Genomic DNA, 19,329 nt, shown 5'->3' with positions numbered 1-19,329 from the left:
TGTAAATAAATAAATTTACTATGAGTATAAAATACTAAAGTAGGTTAAATTATTACTTTCATATAGCAAAGAAATAGAATAAAAACATTGTGCCAACATTTAATTGGATTAAAATATTACTTAAATTGAATATTGAATTAAAAACATCATACCAACGTTTAAAAGAATTAAAATATTACTTAAATTCGAATCCTTCAAAATAAGTTTTATAGGATATAATTATTTAACATTAAAACATATGTGGCAATAAATATCTCTATAATTTTTTAAAACAGTGTATTAATTTTTTTAATAAAAATTGAAGTATAGTTATAAAGAAAAATATGTACTTACATTTTTTTTAGTATTTAACCTGTCGTATATTGATAAATACCACAAAAAAATCGGAATCATAATTTAGATATCAATAAAAAAATTTGAAAAATGTAATCAAAGGAATTCAAAGAGATGAATAATAAAATTTTAAAATGGCCCGGTAATGCACAAATATTCAGTAACCAATCAGTGAGCTGATTACATCACAAATAGAATTAAAATTATTTAAATAACCATACATAATAAAATCATTTTTAAAAAAATGCAAAATTAAATTGTATTTTAATATTTAACAGCCATAAATAATGTTTAAAACATTAGATTAAATTTATAGATATTAAAACCAATTACTTTTTGTCATTGATTACATCATCCACAACATAAAATTACGTAAAATATCATAAAGAATACAATTTTTATTTCAAATGCAAAATTAAATTGATTTTTAATATTTAGAAGCCATAAATAATATTTAAACCACGGAATTTATGCATAATAAAACGCATTATTTTAAAAATAAAATGACAAAGTATCAGTTATCATAAATAACTTGTCTAGCAATAAGTTTACCATAAGTCATATCGCTTGCCAAAAAAAAAGCGGCAAAAATCCCTGCAACCATCTACCAAAGTAACACCCAACTTACATTGAAAGAAATATTTAATAAAGTTAAACAAATAAATATTAAGCTTTTTTTTTTTTTTTTTTTGGTAAATTTTGATACCCTTTAGAGCAGTGTTTTTTAACCTTTTTGGCACGATGAGCCACTTTGAAATTTTTAAATATGTCACAGACCCCTCTGTGAAAAAAAAATTGCTTAAACATCATTTATTACAAAATATATTATGTTTTATTATTTAATTATTTTAATATTTTTATTTCAATTGTATAAAAAATTTGAAGAAATTAAAAATTTTAATGTGAAGGCTGTTGCTGCTTTTCCTTGATTAACAGATTGAATTGAAGGATGGTTTTCGACAAAGCAACGTGCATATGATGTTCGACATTCAGTCTATTTCGATGTTTTGTTTTTATTGTGACAAGTGTGGAAAATCCCGCTTCGCAAAGATATAATGTAGCAAACGGAATAATGGCTGCCATAGCTCGTTTTACAAGCAATGGGTAGGCTTCTCTTAAAGAAGACCAAAATTGTGGAGGCAGACAGACGGCTTACAGAGGTTGCCCGTGACAAAAAAAAATTTTTTTTTTAGATATTGATGCAAACATTTTAAAAATTAGGAGCAGTCGGTGGACCCCCAAAATATGACCCATGGACCTCCAAGGGGTCCATGAACCACAGGTTAAGAAACACTGCTTTAGAGCATAATTGCTTTTTATTTCATAAATTATGGTTTCATATCTTTAATTGTATAATTTCTGCATGCCATCTTACCAGATTTAAATTGATGATCTATAATCCGGAATCGCCAAAATCCCAGCGAGTCCGGATTACAGACTTTGTACTGTACACTGATTTTTTTATGGAAGTTCTCGCAGGCAGGCCTCATCAACATGAATAGGCTGGCCAGAGCAAATTTTATAGTCCTTGTTTTTGAACTTTTGGTACCAAATCTTGACTGTGTCATATGATACAACATTAGTACCTAAAGATATACACATGATTTGGTGACATTCTGTAGCTGACCTTTTGCAACAGAACTGGAAGTAAATTATTGTTCTAATATGGTAGCATGATAGATCCATTTCAGACACCTTGTATTTAATGATAACGATAGTGTTTTACAAATTTCACCACAGTGTGCTAAAGAAAAATCTCTTTCTTTCAAATGTCTTAAATTGTTTGAGAAAATATGATTAAACACGTCAATGCGAACTGTTTGTGCAGCCGATATTTGCGGTAGCAGGAAACTTTCCTTAAAACCCGATATAATGGAGATTATTGTTAAAAACTTAAATATGGGCATAAATAAAGTAAAAACATTCATGAAAAATTCAGAACTTCAGTTTACTATTTATAAATGTTATTTCATTTTATTAAAATTATTAACAGTTAGATTAGTGAATGTAAGTAAGCTAAACTGCTTCTTATTTATTTGGGGGGGGGGGATCTGTGTGTGTGCACGTTTAAAATGCAAACAGAAATTACAAAACTACAACTGATAAGGAAAAATATATGTAGCTATTCATTAAATATCAGGTTACCTGTTTCAAAAGTATCTGTCTTAAAAATATGCTAATGAAATCAGCACTAAGTAAATATCAGTATATTAATTATTATTAGTAGTACTTCCTGATTATAACTCATTTCAATGCATTTTACTATAGATACACTTACTTCAGTGTATTTTACTACCTTGCTCATAGTTCATCATGCATATTTAGTTCCTTTTTATAACAGACATAATGTGTGCATAAATGATGGTCAACTATTGATAAAAGAGACAAAAGCTGGTTATTTCTTAGATTTTTTACAGTTACATCTCACACATCATAAAACATCACTGGCCAGCTATGCCTACATTATAATGTCACAATCAGTTTATTCATTTGCATTTTGAAAAGCAACTGAGTAAGCAGTTTGATGTAATAGCAATTACTTGATGAATTTTTAAGATTTTAAATGCTTTTTTAATATATATATAGCTGAAAGATTTTTTACTTTGATAAATCAATTATGAAAAAAAAGCATGACTTCTAACAAAGATTTCTGAATTGCAATATAATTTTAAAAATAATGTCAATTAAATTCACACGATTTCAAGATATTCAAAATGCTTTGCTACAGAATACTTTTTATTGAATCTTTTAATAATCATAATCAAACAGTTCTCACAAGGAAATTTACATAACATCAGAATTTTTCTGTTCTATCAATTTAAGGTATACAAATTACATTATACAATTTCTCGCAAAACTGCATTATATGCTTTGATTTTTGATGCAATTGACATATCTATGTATTTATCACCAATAGTGACAATAACACCACCAATAAGAGAAGGATCCACCTAAAAAATTGAAAACATAAGACAAAATTTCAAATAAAACTTTCAGTAAGCAAGTTAAAATTTATTACATTTACATACAGAAACAAATTTGCATTAGAACTACACACACTGAAACCTTATTCTATTACACCAATGAAATTGATAAGTGTTTGAAAAATGTGTTTTCCTGAGCTGTTTTTCATAAATAGAAATTATAAATAAATAAAAATAGCATATAATGTATTAAGCAATTTATTTTTAACCTAAAATATGAAAAATTTTTAAATGGGATTTTAATATAAAAATAGTTCCCTCCCCAGTAATCTGACCACAAAGATTTCTGCAAATAAATCTCAGTTCGAATTCATACTTACCAAAAATATACATTTTGTTCTCAAGATACATAAATTTGCCATGTTATTGTTGCAAATTCAAATTTCAAAAAATTCATGAGACAGTTCTTTTGACTTTTTAACTTGAATGTGATGTGCAAATATTATCATTTTTAGCATGGGAAGGAACTCTACAGATTAAAATTATCTTTACACAGCTGGATATTCTCCAATTTTAACTCTTAGAAAACCAAAGCCTAACCTGTACGTTTTAAATACCAAAATGGCCTTTTGAGATTCACAGTAATTTTCTCCCCTCTCCATTCATTAATGCACAGAGAGGTGCAAAGATTTCAAATGACATCCTTTCTACTTCTGAACAAATGAAGAGGAGAAACCACAAATAAATCCTTTTAAGAGGTGTCTGAAATAAACTGATACAATGCATTGGGGAAACTGTATCTGCTACTGCACACTTTAGGGAAAGGGAAACAAACCATAATGTAATCTCGGCCATTCCAAGCGATTGTGGTCATTTGAATGAAAGGCTATCTCAGGCATTTCAGTCTTGAAAAGGTTACAAAGCAAACAAGTCTATAACCGAAAAAAAATCAGAAGACAACAGTACATTAGTATATTTATCATCAGACCAATTCCATAAAATACCAAATTTATTGGCTATTGGTACATGAATTTGCCACTAAATTACATCTAAAAAGTTTGAAGTATACATAGTTTATAAGGTCTCAATACTAGACATTTATAATAGATGAAATCTGTTATTTCATTCACCTATCAGGGCACTGTTGAAAAACTAGACATCATTAAAATACAAATCCAGTATTTTCTTAGCTTGTAAATTAACTCTGACAGCAGAAAAATATTGTATATCACATTTGAATGAATGCAAGAGCTGTATAAGGCACACTATGTATGTAATATACAGTGTACTATATAAAAAAAACCCCTTTTTAAGAAATAAATAAACAAACAGACAGAAAAAAGAAACATGCTGATTATAAGAATTATTATCAGGATAATTCAGAATTATAATAGGCTATATATATAACAACAACTTAAAAAGTGTATCATTATAAAGCAAAAACAGTAAAATCCACGAGAAAGTTCTTTTGACTTTCTAACTTGATGTGCAAATATTATCATTTTTAGAAAGGGAAGGAACTCTACAGATTAAAATTATCTTTACACAGCTGGATATTCTCCAATTTTAACTCTTAGAAAACCAAAGCCTAACCTGTGCGTTTTAAATACCAAAATGGCCATAAAGCCTTTTGAGAGTAATATAATCTACTAATAAAAAAATACAGCAAATTTCAACAATCTGCAAATAACTTTATACGATACTCATTTTTGGTTCAAAGCAAATAAATTTACGATTTTTAGAAAATTCAGCACGGCAAATTTAAAGATTTTCCGCCCTCATATGTTTGTGAAAATAAACTTTCTGACAAAAATATACTGTATTTATGCCACATTTATATTGAAGAAACAGATTATTGAATTTTTGAAGCTATTTCACAGTTCTTGTTTTACAGTAAATAAGATTGTGTACTGTTGCAAATTTTTAGCTTGAGATAAATTCCTCTTCCTACATATGTACTCTGCTTTCTTTTAAAATGAACCCTGAGTTTCTGTTGCTAGCACATATAAATAATTTATTTGTCTATAATTTTTCATGTGCTCATTTCCAGTGTAAATGCTAGCTTGCTTGCATCTAGCAAAATGAGGAAGCTTGTTCCCCTACTCCGATGGGAGGAAGATATAAATAGATAATTAAAAAATTACCATTTGAATAGATTTTTCTGATGTCAAACACAGAAAATTTAGCAAAGAAGAATGGATTTAAGGAACATGAAAAATCAAAATTTTCAATTCTAGTACTTTTGCTAATATGTATTAGCAAAAGTGCTAGATGAACAAAATAAGAACCTTGATTTTGCTTAACACTTATTGACTAATGTATTGCCAGATGACATGCAGCAACATTTGACGCTCATTGAAGAACTGGAACACAATGTTTTTGGACACATGCTCTCACATACAAAGCAGAAGCATGCTATAATGCCTCTCTGATAAAATAACCTCTCAACCTCTGTCTTATCATTTCAACTATTATAAACAGGTTTTTATTGTTCACTTTCGGCAAAAGTTGATCAGCATCTGAGTGGCCTGGAAACCGGCGATCAGTGCAACACCATCTGTTGGTGGCATTGTCAAATGCTCGCTATGAGTATCATTTGGCTTAACCTCGATCATAATGTAGTTTTTGAAGTTTCAGATTTTTTTCCTTTGTATATGCCTGATGATGTACCTTGATGCCAAATTTCAAGTACCTAAGTGAAGTGGTCTAGGTTTTTGATGAGCGAGTGATTCAGTGATAAAAATGACATTTTTCAGACCTTAATAATTCCATAACTACAAGAGATTTACTGAAATTTAGGATTCTAGGTGTTCAAGGGAGCTCTATTAGACATACAAAATTGCAAGTTTGTAAGTCTAATTGTTTTTGAGTAACGGGGGGGGGGGTCAAAAGTAGCTCTATATGGTTCGTGTAAAATACACATCATCGGTATCTCGCTGTTTTCCTTTCTGTTTGTTCCGAACTTGGCAGACATATTGCCATTTATCTAAATAATCAGGAGTATAGAGATCACATTTTTATGCAAAATGAAAGTGAAAAACTAGCTTCAGAATTCAGACAAGAATAAGGTAGATTTTTTGATGAAGAGGCACTTCACTTATATGGAGTAGTGCACTACTCCATATAAGTGAAATACTACTACTCTTACTACTCCTAGAAACCGAAAATAAATTTGCCAAAACTTTATTTGAGGGTGATTTTGAGAAGTTTCAGGAATATGGGGTTGCAGTCTAAGAATGTGATTCATAGCAATATCTAAAATAGACAATTATCTTAAAACTTTCTTAAAAGCCCAACTTTAATTAGTATTCAAAGATTATTGGTAACAGAAAATATTTATTATTCAGCAGTGGGACTACTTAAAGAAAGGTATTGGAAAAAGAAATTACTGTAAGATCCCTTAATCTTAACCATTTGTTAAATTTAAATGCTGAAAAATCGATTTCCCATGTGAAATAATTATGGGACTTATATGATACATGGTTTGTAAACTCTTAGTGTTGAACTGAATTCATAGTGAAATATGTTGTTACCGTTTCTTACTAAAATTATTCCAGAAACTATTGTCTTAGTTTTTATAGACAATATGAAAAAGATGATTCTTGGAAAGTAACAGAGTTATTAAAATTTCTTAGGAGAGAACTAGAAATGTGAGAATGAAAATGTTTCTATCAACAGGGAATAATAAGTTGAATACTCATGATACAGTTAAAAAGCATACAACATAAACAGTCAAGTCAAAATTTTTCTGACAAAGGAAATGGATTTCATACATTTAAAGGGGAAAAGCAAGATTCAACTCCTAATGTAACAGCACTGAGTGTATTCCAGGATATTTGTATTTCAGCAATAACTCTCACCACAGTTCTGAAAATTTGAATGAACAATGTGGGGAGAAAATTGAAATTTTAAAACGATATAGGTGTTTCTTATGCCTGCTAAAAATCATACGGTTTGGTCACGCAAATAAAAGAAGTAGTTCTTGACATGCACACGCAAACATTCTAGATTCATTTGTGATGCCAAATGCCTCTCGTGTCAAGACTTCCACCACACTTTAAATCATGCCATATGACTAAACAGAAGTTTGCTTCATTTTTATTTCTTTGTTTTACGAGGACTTCTGTTTATTTCTCCAAATTGGCTCTTGATCAAGAACTAATTAGAAGCAGTAGCTATAGACAGAGGCTTTTCACCTAATATTGACCAAGCAACTAAAAAATTTTTATCTACACATTAAAAGCACTTTCATGTTTTAGGAGATTATAAGAAATTTTTTCTCATTTTTCTTTTCATTGATTAGCTGCAAAACTTCATGTATTTTAAAGAAATTCAGCTTTCAGATATTTTTTTTTTTATCAATTAAATTTGCAGTTCCATACTTAAAGACCCTATTCTGGATATGAACTCCTGGATTACATACAGGATTCCTTGCTAATATAATTTAATTTACATCGTTCAAATTAAGAGAGTCTTAGAATTTCAAGATAAGAGCCAATTAGCATATGCTTTTTTGAACACATAAATCTTCCGTTGCCCCACATTGTTGATCAGGAAATCACATTTTTCACTTTTCTGCAGTCAAAGCTAATAAAAAAAAAACATTAAAATATCTTTTGTTAGTGAATCAAATTTTCTAGAGGTGTTTCACATTTATAAAAGTCTCAAAGTAATGATCCCAATTCATATCCATTTTTACCCTCAGCCTTTATCAAGATATGGCATCAGTAGCTTCACTTCCTTCCTCCCATTATTATCACCTGACCATAGGTTTCTCTTCTATATTTAAACCTACGAAACTAGTCTTGCAAATTTATAAATATTATGCTCATTTATGTTGCCTTACCACCTACAATAAATACAACATAATGCTAACACCACAAGGTTCTTTTAAATATGCAACTAACTGAAAATTTACTATAATTGCCACATAAATGTTATTTACCTTTGTTTCCAAGAAAACCTTTTCATTCTTCTGCACAAATCCTTTCAATGTTTTTTCAAATTCTGCAAGCGTTGGAGCATCAAGAGGCTAATAATTAGAGGAAAATTTTTTTAAGCATACAATTTTTTAAATATTACCAGAAATAATAAAAAAATAAAAAATAAAAAGTGTCCTTGTTATAAAAACACTTCGTATAAAGAATATAAAGTTTTGAGAAATGAGAATAAACTGACTTACACATATAATTCACTTAATATGAAGGCCAAAAAACAAATAAGTAAATCATATATCTAAAAATCAAGATATTCATTCTGCAGATTAAAATTTTTGCCCTCCCCTAATTCATTCAAATTATTTTTTTGAATCTTACACTGAAAGTGATTCAAAATTCAATGAAGCTCCCTACTAATTACTCTACTCTAACTAATTAAAATATGGAATGACAAAATTAAAAAGAGAGTCTCTTCTACATCAACTTCATTATTCAATCACTTTGACTGAAAAAGATAACTTTAACTTTTTATGAAAAATATTTTTGTACTCCCAAACACATGGCAAAATTTACAAAACTTATACAGCCGACTTTTCAGTTATCAAGAAGGAACTTGAGATATATTAACAAGGTCTTACCTATTCAGTAATCTCTGACCTCTTTCAGAGCCAGTTTCCCTTAGAAAGTCCTCCACGAAGGCATCCCTCCCCTTAGGCAGATAGCCCTCGAGGCTTTGCCAAAATCACACGCACACTGACCTCTTTCACTGCTCAAATGTTGATTTTGGATAAGTTTTCAACACACAATTATTCCACAACTGAAGCATTATAATTAGGTGCAAGTTAAAAAAAAAAAAAAAAAAAAAAAAAACCAGAGAGAGAGAGAAGTACAGAGATTACATTTTTAGTAGTATATAAAAAGTATTTTGTTTTTTAAATAATTGCCCTGTAACTTACCCCAACAATAAAAAATCATATCAAGGCATACATGCCCACGCAGAATTCTTCATAATTGCAAAATACAGTCAAAAGTTTTAATCCGGACGTCCATAATCCGGAATGATCTATAATCCGGACCTCAAAGCTACAAACTTTCTGCGCATGAGTAAACGCATAATGCCTTTACGCATACACGTTTCATGTATAACGGAAAGATAGGCTAAAATTATCTAATTATCTATTTCAGTTAATGTTCCAGATTGCATTGTTCCTTAATCTTCTAATTGGATCCAGCTTATTATTTTTTGCAGACTGTTACAGCAATTTTATAAAAAGTAAGCTTGAACTTTCGATTATGTCAAAAAGAGTTTCCGATTCTGGAGCTGCCAAAGCATCTACAAAGTGAAAGCATGTTTCGATGTACCGCTTCTGATAGTGAAGAAAGTGACTGAGAGGTTATTGAAAATGAAAAAATTTCGATTGACAAATTAGTCGGTATTCTCAACATAGCAATTATAGGACATGAACAGCGGAACTTTGTAACTGAACAAGAAATTATGTCTGTTTATAGAATTAAAGATAAAGTATTAGCACATAAAACGAAGCAACTTAAACAACTTACATTGAAAGAAATGTTTAATAAAGTAAACAAATAAATATTAAGCTTTTTTTTTTTTTTTTTTTTTTTTGTAAATTTTGAGACCCTTTAGATCATAATTGCTCTTTATTTCATAAATTATGGTTTCATATTTTTAATTTTATAATTTCTGCATGCCATCTTACCAGATTTAAACTGATGATCTATAATCCAGAAAAACCGATAATCAGGAATTGCCCAAGTCACGACGAGTCCGGATTAAAGACTTTTGACTGCATTATATTAATTAAATTCATTCAAAATTTAATTTGAAATAGTTTACAATGAAAGAAAGATTTACACTCTGAAAACTGTACAGTCAAATCATACATGATGAAATCATGCAAAATTTGAACTCGCTAATGAAGTATTTAATATCTGAATCTTTCAAACTAGTTCAAAAAATATTCAAACCTTCTTATGAATTATACAGGGTGTTTATAAAGTCCGGACCCATTTTGATGTTTAATAACTTATAAAATATTAAAGATAGAATAAAATTAATAACATAATTAGATAGACTCAAAAAGTTTCATGACCCCTGTCAATGAACTTCCCCGTCTGCCCCCTTCATCGCACGGAGAATATCAAGTCGATATTCAATTTCTCACCAGGTACCGTCAAAGCATGTCGACATCCACAGAGGCTATTGCGGTTGTAATTCTGGCTTTTAGGTCATTAATGTTTGACACTCTTCTCCTGTAAACGTTATCTTTTACAAATCCCCAAAGGAAAATGTCCATAACATTGCAATAGTTGCCAAAAACAAAAGAGAGAAAAATGCAAGTAATAAGCAGATGATATTTAGAAAAGTACAGATATTCAGACAGGAAAATTAAATTATCTGAAATTAACCACACGTTCAGACAATATTTACAAAAGTAAAGATATTCAAACCTGAAAAGGAAATATATAAGCTATTCCATCAATAAATGCCATAAGTTTGTTTATATCTTCATTATTTTATGAGTTATTAAACATCAAAATGGGTCCGGGACTATATAAACACCCTGTATATTGCAATGGGCAATATATAGAATCAAAACTCAATAAAAGATTCTGAAGCCCCACATTTGAAGGATTTCATTTAGTCTTACTCATTATAATGGAGTATCCAAAAGCTTTATATCTTTGACAGAGAAGTTTAAAGGATTTAATGTAATAATCTCATTTAATCTCATTTTGCCTAATATAAAATTAGGGCAAAATTAAATACTAAGTAATTTCATCTATCTGACAAAGGCATATTTTAAATTTTATGTCAGGTGAAAAGTTGACCCCTCTCCCAATTTCAACTTCTAGATTTAGAACTTTATCATGACAAATTTCATAAATTTAACAAATAAATAAATACAGTACAAAGTCTTTAATCCGGACATCCATAATCCGGAATGATCTATAATCTGGACCTCAAAGCTACAAACTTTCTGCACATGCGTAAACGCATTAATGCGTTTACGCATGCGCACAATACGTTTATGCATAGGCATTTAATGTATAATGGACGGTGTAAGCTAGGCTAAAATTATTTAATTATCTATTTCAGATTCAGATGTTGCAGATTGCATTATTCTTTAATCTTCTAATTGGATCTGGCTTATTATTTTTTGCAGATTGTTAGAGCAATTTTATCAAAAGTAAGCTTGAATCTTTCAATTATGTCAAAAAGAGTTTCCGATTCTGGTGTTGCCAAAGGATCTACAAAGCGGAAGCATGTTTCAATGTACTGCTTCCGACAGTGAAGAAAGTGAGAGAGGTTATTGAAAACGAAAAAATTTGGATTGAGAAGTTAATCGGTATTCTCGACACAGCAATTACAGGACTTGAACAGTGGAACTGAACAAGAAATTATGTCTGTTTATAGAATTAAAGAGAAAGTATTAGCACAAAAAACGAAGCAACTTAAACAACTTACATTGAAAGAAATGCTTAATAAAGTAAAAGTAAACAAATAAATATTAGCTTTTTTTTCCCTTTTCTTTTCTTTTTTCTTCCCCCCCCCCTTTTTTTTTTTTTTTTTTTTTTTTTGTAAATTTTGATATTCTTTAGATCATTATTGCTCTTTATTTCATAAATTACCATCTCATACTTTTAATTGTATAATTTCTGCATGCCATCTTACCAGATTTAAATTGATGATCTATAATTGGGGAAAAACCCTAATTCAGAATCGCCGAAGTCCCGACGAGTCCAGATTAAAGACTTTGTACTGTAAAAGGATTCTTCAAATAAAAGTTAATATTATTATATTTTTTGCCTGATGATTTAAATGTTTCTAGTAAGAAACTACAGTCCTTTTATGCATACTCTTTGAAGTTACGCAGTTAATAACTGTCACAAAAAAAAAATATATGCACCCAGAAAATACTGAGCCACAATCATGAAGCTTGGCAAGAATGTAGTTTGGTTAAGAAATATGCAAATAATTTGAATTTTGATGCCAATGAGACAAGGATAAGCACAATATGCGCACATGAGATGTGCGTCTAGGAGAGAGTTTAAAAGTGCCGTAGAGCTATTCAAACAAATCTGTCGACTTGGAGGAATGATATTGTGACTACAGATGCCTCTGAGACATGACAGGTGACAGTATGAACAGTTGTCAGATTTTGAGAATAGATGTACAGTACGCCACAGAGAACCATATTGATCGAATAGGCATATTGGAATCCACCTTAGTCAAAGTGATATAGTAGTTGCTCGGTATTGCTGACAATGGATGACGGAAGGAATAGTCTACTGCCACGGAGGGTCAGGGCGTCCCAGGAACACAAATGAACATGAGGATCGCACCATCATAAGAATGGCCACTTCCTCACCAACAACGTCACTAACAACAATTTGATGACATTAACATTTTCTAGGCATCAGGTGGTATCAAGGGAAACCATTCAGAGATGACTAGCCGACTCTGATATATCCTATCAACATCCATTAAGACACCCACCACTGACCCTACATCATAGGCAGTGTCAATTAGATTTTTGCCAAACTCGGGAAAGCTGGAGTGTGACCAAATGAAGGCAAGTGATCTTCAGTGATGAATCCCAAATCAATGTCCGTGTTTATGACCAATACACATGGAGGCAGCCAGACTAGCAGTCCAATCCAGCATTTGTTCTCCAGTGGTATATGGTAATTACACAAAGTGTAACAGTGTGAGAGCTATTTGTTGGAACACATGATCACCTCTAGTCGTCCTTCAAGGCACTATGCTGACTCAGTTACATGGATGACATTTTAACACCAGTTGTACTGTCTATGCTATCAAGTCACCCAGGTGCCATTTATAAGCAAGAAATACTCGTCCACATACTGCATGACTCTTCCAACAATGTCTTCAAGGATATGACAAACTTCCGTGACCTGTTTGGGACATGCTTGGAAGGCAACTGCAGCCATTCCAGAATACTGGTGAATTAACTGCCTAGTTGTAAAGATTATGGCATGAACTTTTGCAGGGGGTCCTAGGTGATCTACCTGATTCGATGCCACACCGTGTATTGGCTCATATAGCTACCAGTGGTGACTATACTACATATTGATTTGTAACCTTTTTCATACCATAACTTCTTAATAAAACAATCTTTTGTTCTAAATCACACCAACCAATCCTTTTCACACCAACATAAGAGATGAATCAGATTACAAAAAGGCGATAATCATTACACATATAATAAGAGTTTCCCTTTGAAAACTCTAAGATGGAAAACGGAAATGAAATCAGCTGTCCTCAAAATTTTTTATGTATTTTACATGTGACAAGTCAGAAATAAATGCGGTCCAGTTACCATATACGAATCTTAAATTTTAAATTATGGAAAGTTTAAGTATATTACCTATAAGCTGAAGTACCAGGCTTTGTATGGGCTTAATGTAGAGTGGAAATGTTTCACTTTGGGTGATGAGGGTAGTTTTTTTCAAAACTTATGCTGACAGTGATATTACAAAGCTCAAATAAAATTCTAGATTTTACTTGGATTGATATTACAAAGCTCAAATAAAATTCTAGATTTTACTTGGATTAAAAAAAAAAAAAAAAAATTGTCAAAAAGCTTAAGGGTACATTATGTTTTTCATTTGTCTATCTGGAGCGAAAACAAAAACATGCAATTTCCAAGTTAATATCTGCTAAATAAAGCAATTGCAAGGCATATGGGATACTGTAACTGCTTGAAGAATAAATACATTTTCTCTTGTGACAATTCCCCATAATGATGGTGGCCTCTATTATGCTTGACAAAAGATTTTAAATGGATAGCCTTGTTCTGTTGTGCAGCTTTGGTACGTAATAGTAAGACAGGGGATCCTATTTTTAAAGTGAGCTTGCATGGCAGTATTTCTTGAGGCTCAAGAACATTTAAAAAATTTTGTCATGTAATGCACAGCACTGAATCAATGGATGAAAAGATGGCAGAGTTGCCAGAAAGCATATTCTGGATAAGTTTGTTATGTAATTATGAATTTATATATATATATATCCATCAATAAAATGTAGTGCCAATCGCTTGGAGCTGTGATGAAAACCAGATGCCGTGACGTCATTCTCACTACGAGCTCCGAAAGCGCCAAGCAAAAATTAGGGGAATTACCGTTTTGAGATGATAGACGATTGACGTGGGAGCAGAGACGCTGCTTCTGTTCAAAAAGAACTTTGACGATCATTACTTGTTTAATCCTCTTAAATGTTAAATATGTAATAATCGTTTGTGTAATTAAAATGTCTTTCGTTAATTAATTTGCTCATTGTTTAAAATCCCCACAAAAATTTTCTCAGAAGTGGGATAGCACTTCAGCACTTGAATGAAGTGTAGTTTTACCTGCTTTCCTGGATTACTACCGGTTTTGAAGAATAACTGTTGCTGTGCTGGATTATTTTACGATGTATAATCAACTAGTATGTTTCGAACAAAAACCTCGTCAAACTCATAGGATTGTATGTTGATTTACCTGAACTGAAAATGCGTAATAGTGAGTAAATAGTGTGCAGCTCTATTAAAGACTGTGGACTAATTTTTAATAATACTGGATGTCAAGTGTCAAGACGTGAAGTGTGGCCAAAAATTCATCGGACATAACCTGTTTGTACTCGCGCTTTGCCGACACCATTCGTGATCTATTGGATGGTATGGAAGTACATTGTTTCGTTTCTGTTTCCGGATCATAGAGCCAGGAATATCGTGGATTACCATTATATGAAGTGAGTGATTTTCTCAATTTTATTAACTATGTTTCTAATTGATGTGCCGGGAATGGAAGATGTCCTGAAAAGTGAAAAAGCACATAATATAAAATTATTACACAAAATAATATTTAACGATGTGGGTGACAGAAATAATCAAAAAAGGTTAAGACAATTTAGTGGTTTCTCTTTAGCAGAGAATAGTAAAGAACTTAATGAAAAACTAGAAAAAATCAAACAAGATTTTCAGGCTTATGAATTAATTTTCATTGCCAATGTTTTATGCATTGATAGCTCTGGCACACAAGATGACTTAGCAACCCAAATTGTTTCTTATCTGAATAATTTAGAATTGCTTAAAAATAATGTAATTCTAGAAGAAAGTGAAAACGAAAGTGATTTACAGGGTGTGGACGGTGGGGATAAAAATGAAGTAAATGATAATGTTCGAGATGAAACGAAACTAAGAAACAATTCTGGTGCCACAGTGAGACAACTTCCTTCCCAATATGCTAATGATAATATTCTTAGTACAACTGAAAACAAGTCGAATGTATTTCATAACTGTAGTATAAATGTTACTATTGAAGACATCAAATCTTTTGTTGCTCAATTTGATGGCCAAAGCCACGAAAATGTCAGTAGTTGGGTCGAAAGTTTTGAAGATGCAGCTACCATTCTTCAGTTAAATGATTTACAAAAACTGATTTTTGCTAAACGCCTGATGACAGGCAAAGCAAAACTATTTGTTCTTAGTGAACCAAAGTTGAACTCATGGCAAATTTTTAAGAATGCTATTCTTAATGAATTCCGGTCCAGCTGCAATTCGGCCGAACTGCATGAGTTATTATCAAAACAAAAAATGAAGAGCAATGAAACATTTGATGAGTTTTTTTTTTAATATGAAAAGAATTGCTAAAAATGGTCAAATTGAAGATGTTGCTTTAATACGATATGTTATAGATGGTATACCAGTCTCCGCGTTTAAAAAATCTTGCTTGTATGGGTCACAAACATTAACTGATTTTAAGAACAAATTGAGGCTTTATCAACAGATATGTGATGATGACGAAAAGTCGTGAACGTCAAAAACAAAATCTGAAAGTAAACAAAAAATTGAATCTAGACATAAATATGACTAAAAAAATTCTGTTAACCAAACAAAGCGTAACGTAACCGATAGTCGAGGAATAATTCCTGAAATTAAACGTAATACAACCTGTTTCAACTGCGGTGAAAGCGGTCATATTTCCAAACAATGTGTTCATAAAGATAAGGGAGTCAAGTATTTTAAATGTAAAGAATTTGGGCACTGAAGTTTCGAATGCTCAAATATGAATACGAAACCAGAAGTATCAACCGTGAATATTGATGTAGTCTCGAAGTTGACCAAAGAAGTAAAAATTAATGATGTATATGTAACCGCGTTAATAGACACAGGAAGTCAAACTACTTTGTTACGTAGATCGACTTTTGATAAACTGAATATTGAAGGCCTCGTGCCCGTAAGTTCAACGCTGAGTGGGTTCGGTAAATGTCAAGTAAAACCTCTAGGTTTCTTTAAAGGTAACATTAAAATTAATGATTTCCAGTGTACTGCAGATATTTGTGTTGTAGACAATAATGCGATGACACATGAAGCCATTTTAGGCTAAAACGTAATATTAAAAGGTGAAATATTAATAAACGAAAATGGGGTTACCATAAAAAATAAGTCACAGAGTGTAGAAAAAGTAAATATTGTATCTGTTTTACCTGTTAACCTAGCTAATAACGAAGACGAAGTAAACATTGCACCTAGTGTTCCAAACTACTTTAAAGAGACTGTTCAACAGTTAGTTTCGAACTATATGCCACGTAAGACCAATCTACGGACATACAGTTAAAAGTTTGCGTTAAAAATAACGAACCAGTATCGCATCAATCGCATAGATTACCATTTGCGGAAAAGAAAATTGTCGAAACCCAAATATCCTAATGGCTAAAGTCAGGAATTATAGAACAGAGTTCTTCGGAATATTCCAGCCCATTGGTCATTGTTAAAAAGAAAGACGGGACACCAAGAGTTTACGTTGATTATCGTCGTTTAAACAAAGTTGTCGTAAAGGATAGATTTCCCCTTCCCCTGATTGAGGATATCCTAGACCGCCGTCAAGAAGCACGTGTTTTCAGACTATTGATATCAAAAATGGCTTTTATCACGTGGACGTCGAAAAGGAAAGTCGAAAGTACACATCATTTGTTACGCATGAAGGACAATACCAGTTTTTGAAAGTGCCGTTTGGACTCTGTAACTCACCAGCTATATTCCAGAGATTGATAAATACCATTTTTCGACCGTTAGTTAACGATGGCATCATTTTGCCGTACATGGACGATATCATCATTTTGTCCACCTCATACTAAGATGGAATCGAGAGGCTGAGTCAGGTTTTAAACCTAGCGAGTGAATACGGGTTGGAAATAAATTTAAAAAAATCCCAATTCTTAAAGAAACGAATTAACTTTTTAGGTTATGTGATAGAAGAGGGTAAAATTTTCCCATCCACCTTGAAGACGCAAGCTGTTATAAATTTCCCTGAACCATCTAATTTAAAACAGATCCAAAGTTTTCTTGGGCTGACAGGATATTTCAGAAAATTTATTAATAAATACTCTATAATTGCCAAGCCACTTAGCGACTTGCTAAAAAAGGGTAATAAGTTTGAATTCGGTGAAGAACAAAAGATCGCATTCAATCGTTTTAAATCAGCGCTAGCTGAAAAGCCTGTACTTGCAATTTATAACCCTCATTATGAAACCGAACTACACACAGACGCCAGCATAGAAGGATATGGGGCGATTCTAATGCAAAAACCCCCAGGTGATAGCAGTTTTCACCCCACTTATTTTATGAGTAGGAAAACCTCTGATGCAGAGAAAAAGTACTTAAGTTACAAGTTGGAGGTCCTCGCGATCGTAGAAGCACTGAAAAAGTTTCGTGTTTACCTTTTGGGAATTTCATTTAAGATAGTGACGGACTGTTCAGCTTTTCAACAGACGATGGAAAAAAGAGATTTAGCGACGCGTGTTGCTCGTTGGGTTCTGTTGTTACAGGAATTCAATTATGTTATAGAGCATCGTAAAGGTGTTAGAATGCCACATGTAAATGCTTTAAGTAGAGCTCCTGTAAACGTCTTATGTATATCTGTTGAAAATATCTTACCTAAATTAAAACTTGCTCAAGAAAATGACACTGAAATAAAAACCATTAAGGAATTATTGAAAACCTCGAGTTATGAAAATTATTGTAATAGAAATGGCATACTATACAAGTTTATTGACAGTAAAGAATTGATAGTCGTACCGGAAAGTATGCAGACTGAAATCATAAAAGATGCTCACGAGAAAGGGCACACTGGTATCAAACATACAGAGAAACACCTGGATGAATACTATTTCATTCCCAAACTTCGGCAGAAGATAGAAAATGTTATCGCCAATTGCGTTCATTGCATCTTAATAAATCGCAAAGCAGGGAAAAAGGAAGCATTTTTACATCCGCGATTCAAGGAGGACATTCCGTTGCATACCTATCATATAGATCACTTGGGTCCTCTGGAAAGTACCCATAAAAACTACAAGTACACATTAGTAGTGGTCGACACGTTTAATAAATTTACTTGGATTTATCCAACAAAATCTACGACCTCTGCTGAGGTGATAGCGAAGTTAGAGAATCAGAAGGCCATTTTTGGAAGCCCTTGTGAGATTATTTCTGATAGAGGAACGGCTTTCACATCCAGTGAGTTTTCTGACTACTGTGCTAAAGAAGATATTAAACATCATCTAATCACCACAGGCCTGCCGAGAGCAAATGGACAAGTCGAACGAATCAACCAAGTCATTATATCAGTATTAGCGAAACTGTCCTTAAAAAAACGAACTGAATGGTATAAACATACACACGAAGTTCAGAGGATGCTCAACATATCAAAGAAGCATTAACACCACTCAGTTCGAATTGCTCTTCGGTACTAAAATGAACAGTAAGGGCACCGATCAGCTCAAAGAACTGATAGAAAGTGAGTTTCAATCTCGATTCGAGTCTCAAAGAGAAGAATTACGAAAGCAAGCCAAGAGGCAAATTTTCCAAGTCCAACGGGAAAATAAAAAGACATATAATGCCAAAAGAAGACAAGCACAGCCGTACAAAGTTGGTGACTTAGTGGTAATCAAAAGGACTCAATTCGGACCACACTTAAAATTAAGAGCGAGGTAGTTCAGGGTGGCAACACCTATGATGTAATAAAGGAAGGGTGCCATGAGGGGCCCATATGCACCACCACATGTGTCGAATTCCTCAAGAAATGGATGGCGCTTTAAAATTTTTCATGAA

The 19,329-nt window shown here is 32.2% G+C and overlaps 1 protein-coding gene across 1 annotated transcript in view; it reads right to left on the bottom strand.

Annotated features, from left to right (window-relative positions):
- Positions 1 to 3,051: 3,051 nt before the first annotated feature.
- The window catches only part of ATPsynO (ATP synthase subunit O, mitochondrial), a 36,783-nt gene continuing 20,505 nt past the window's right edge, over positions 3,052 to 19,329 (bottom strand). The window contains exons 7-8 of the mRNA XM_085816684.1: positions 8,203 to 8,289; positions 3,052 to 3,284 (exon numbers count right to left, since the gene is read on the bottom strand). Of these exons, the coding sequence (XP_085672810.1) occupies positions 3,171 to 3,284; positions 8,203 to 8,289 (201 nt within the window). The 3' untranslated portion in view covers positions 3,052 to 3,170. The remainder of the gene's footprint in view (positions 3,285 to 8,202; positions 8,290 to 19,329) is intronic.

Source organism: Stegodyphus dumicola, chromosome 1 (assembly GCF_044657685.1).
Source record: "Stegodyphus dumicola isolate Sdum_Otavi_A_Nest chromosome 1, ASM4465768v1".
In the NCBI taxonomy this organism is placed as follows: Eukaryota; Metazoa; Arthropoda; class Arachnida; order Araneae; family Eresidae; genus Stegodyphus; species Stegodyphus dumicola.
Note: the sequence above shows the minus strand (reverse complement) of the source record. Positions and strands in the feature narration are given on the sequence as shown.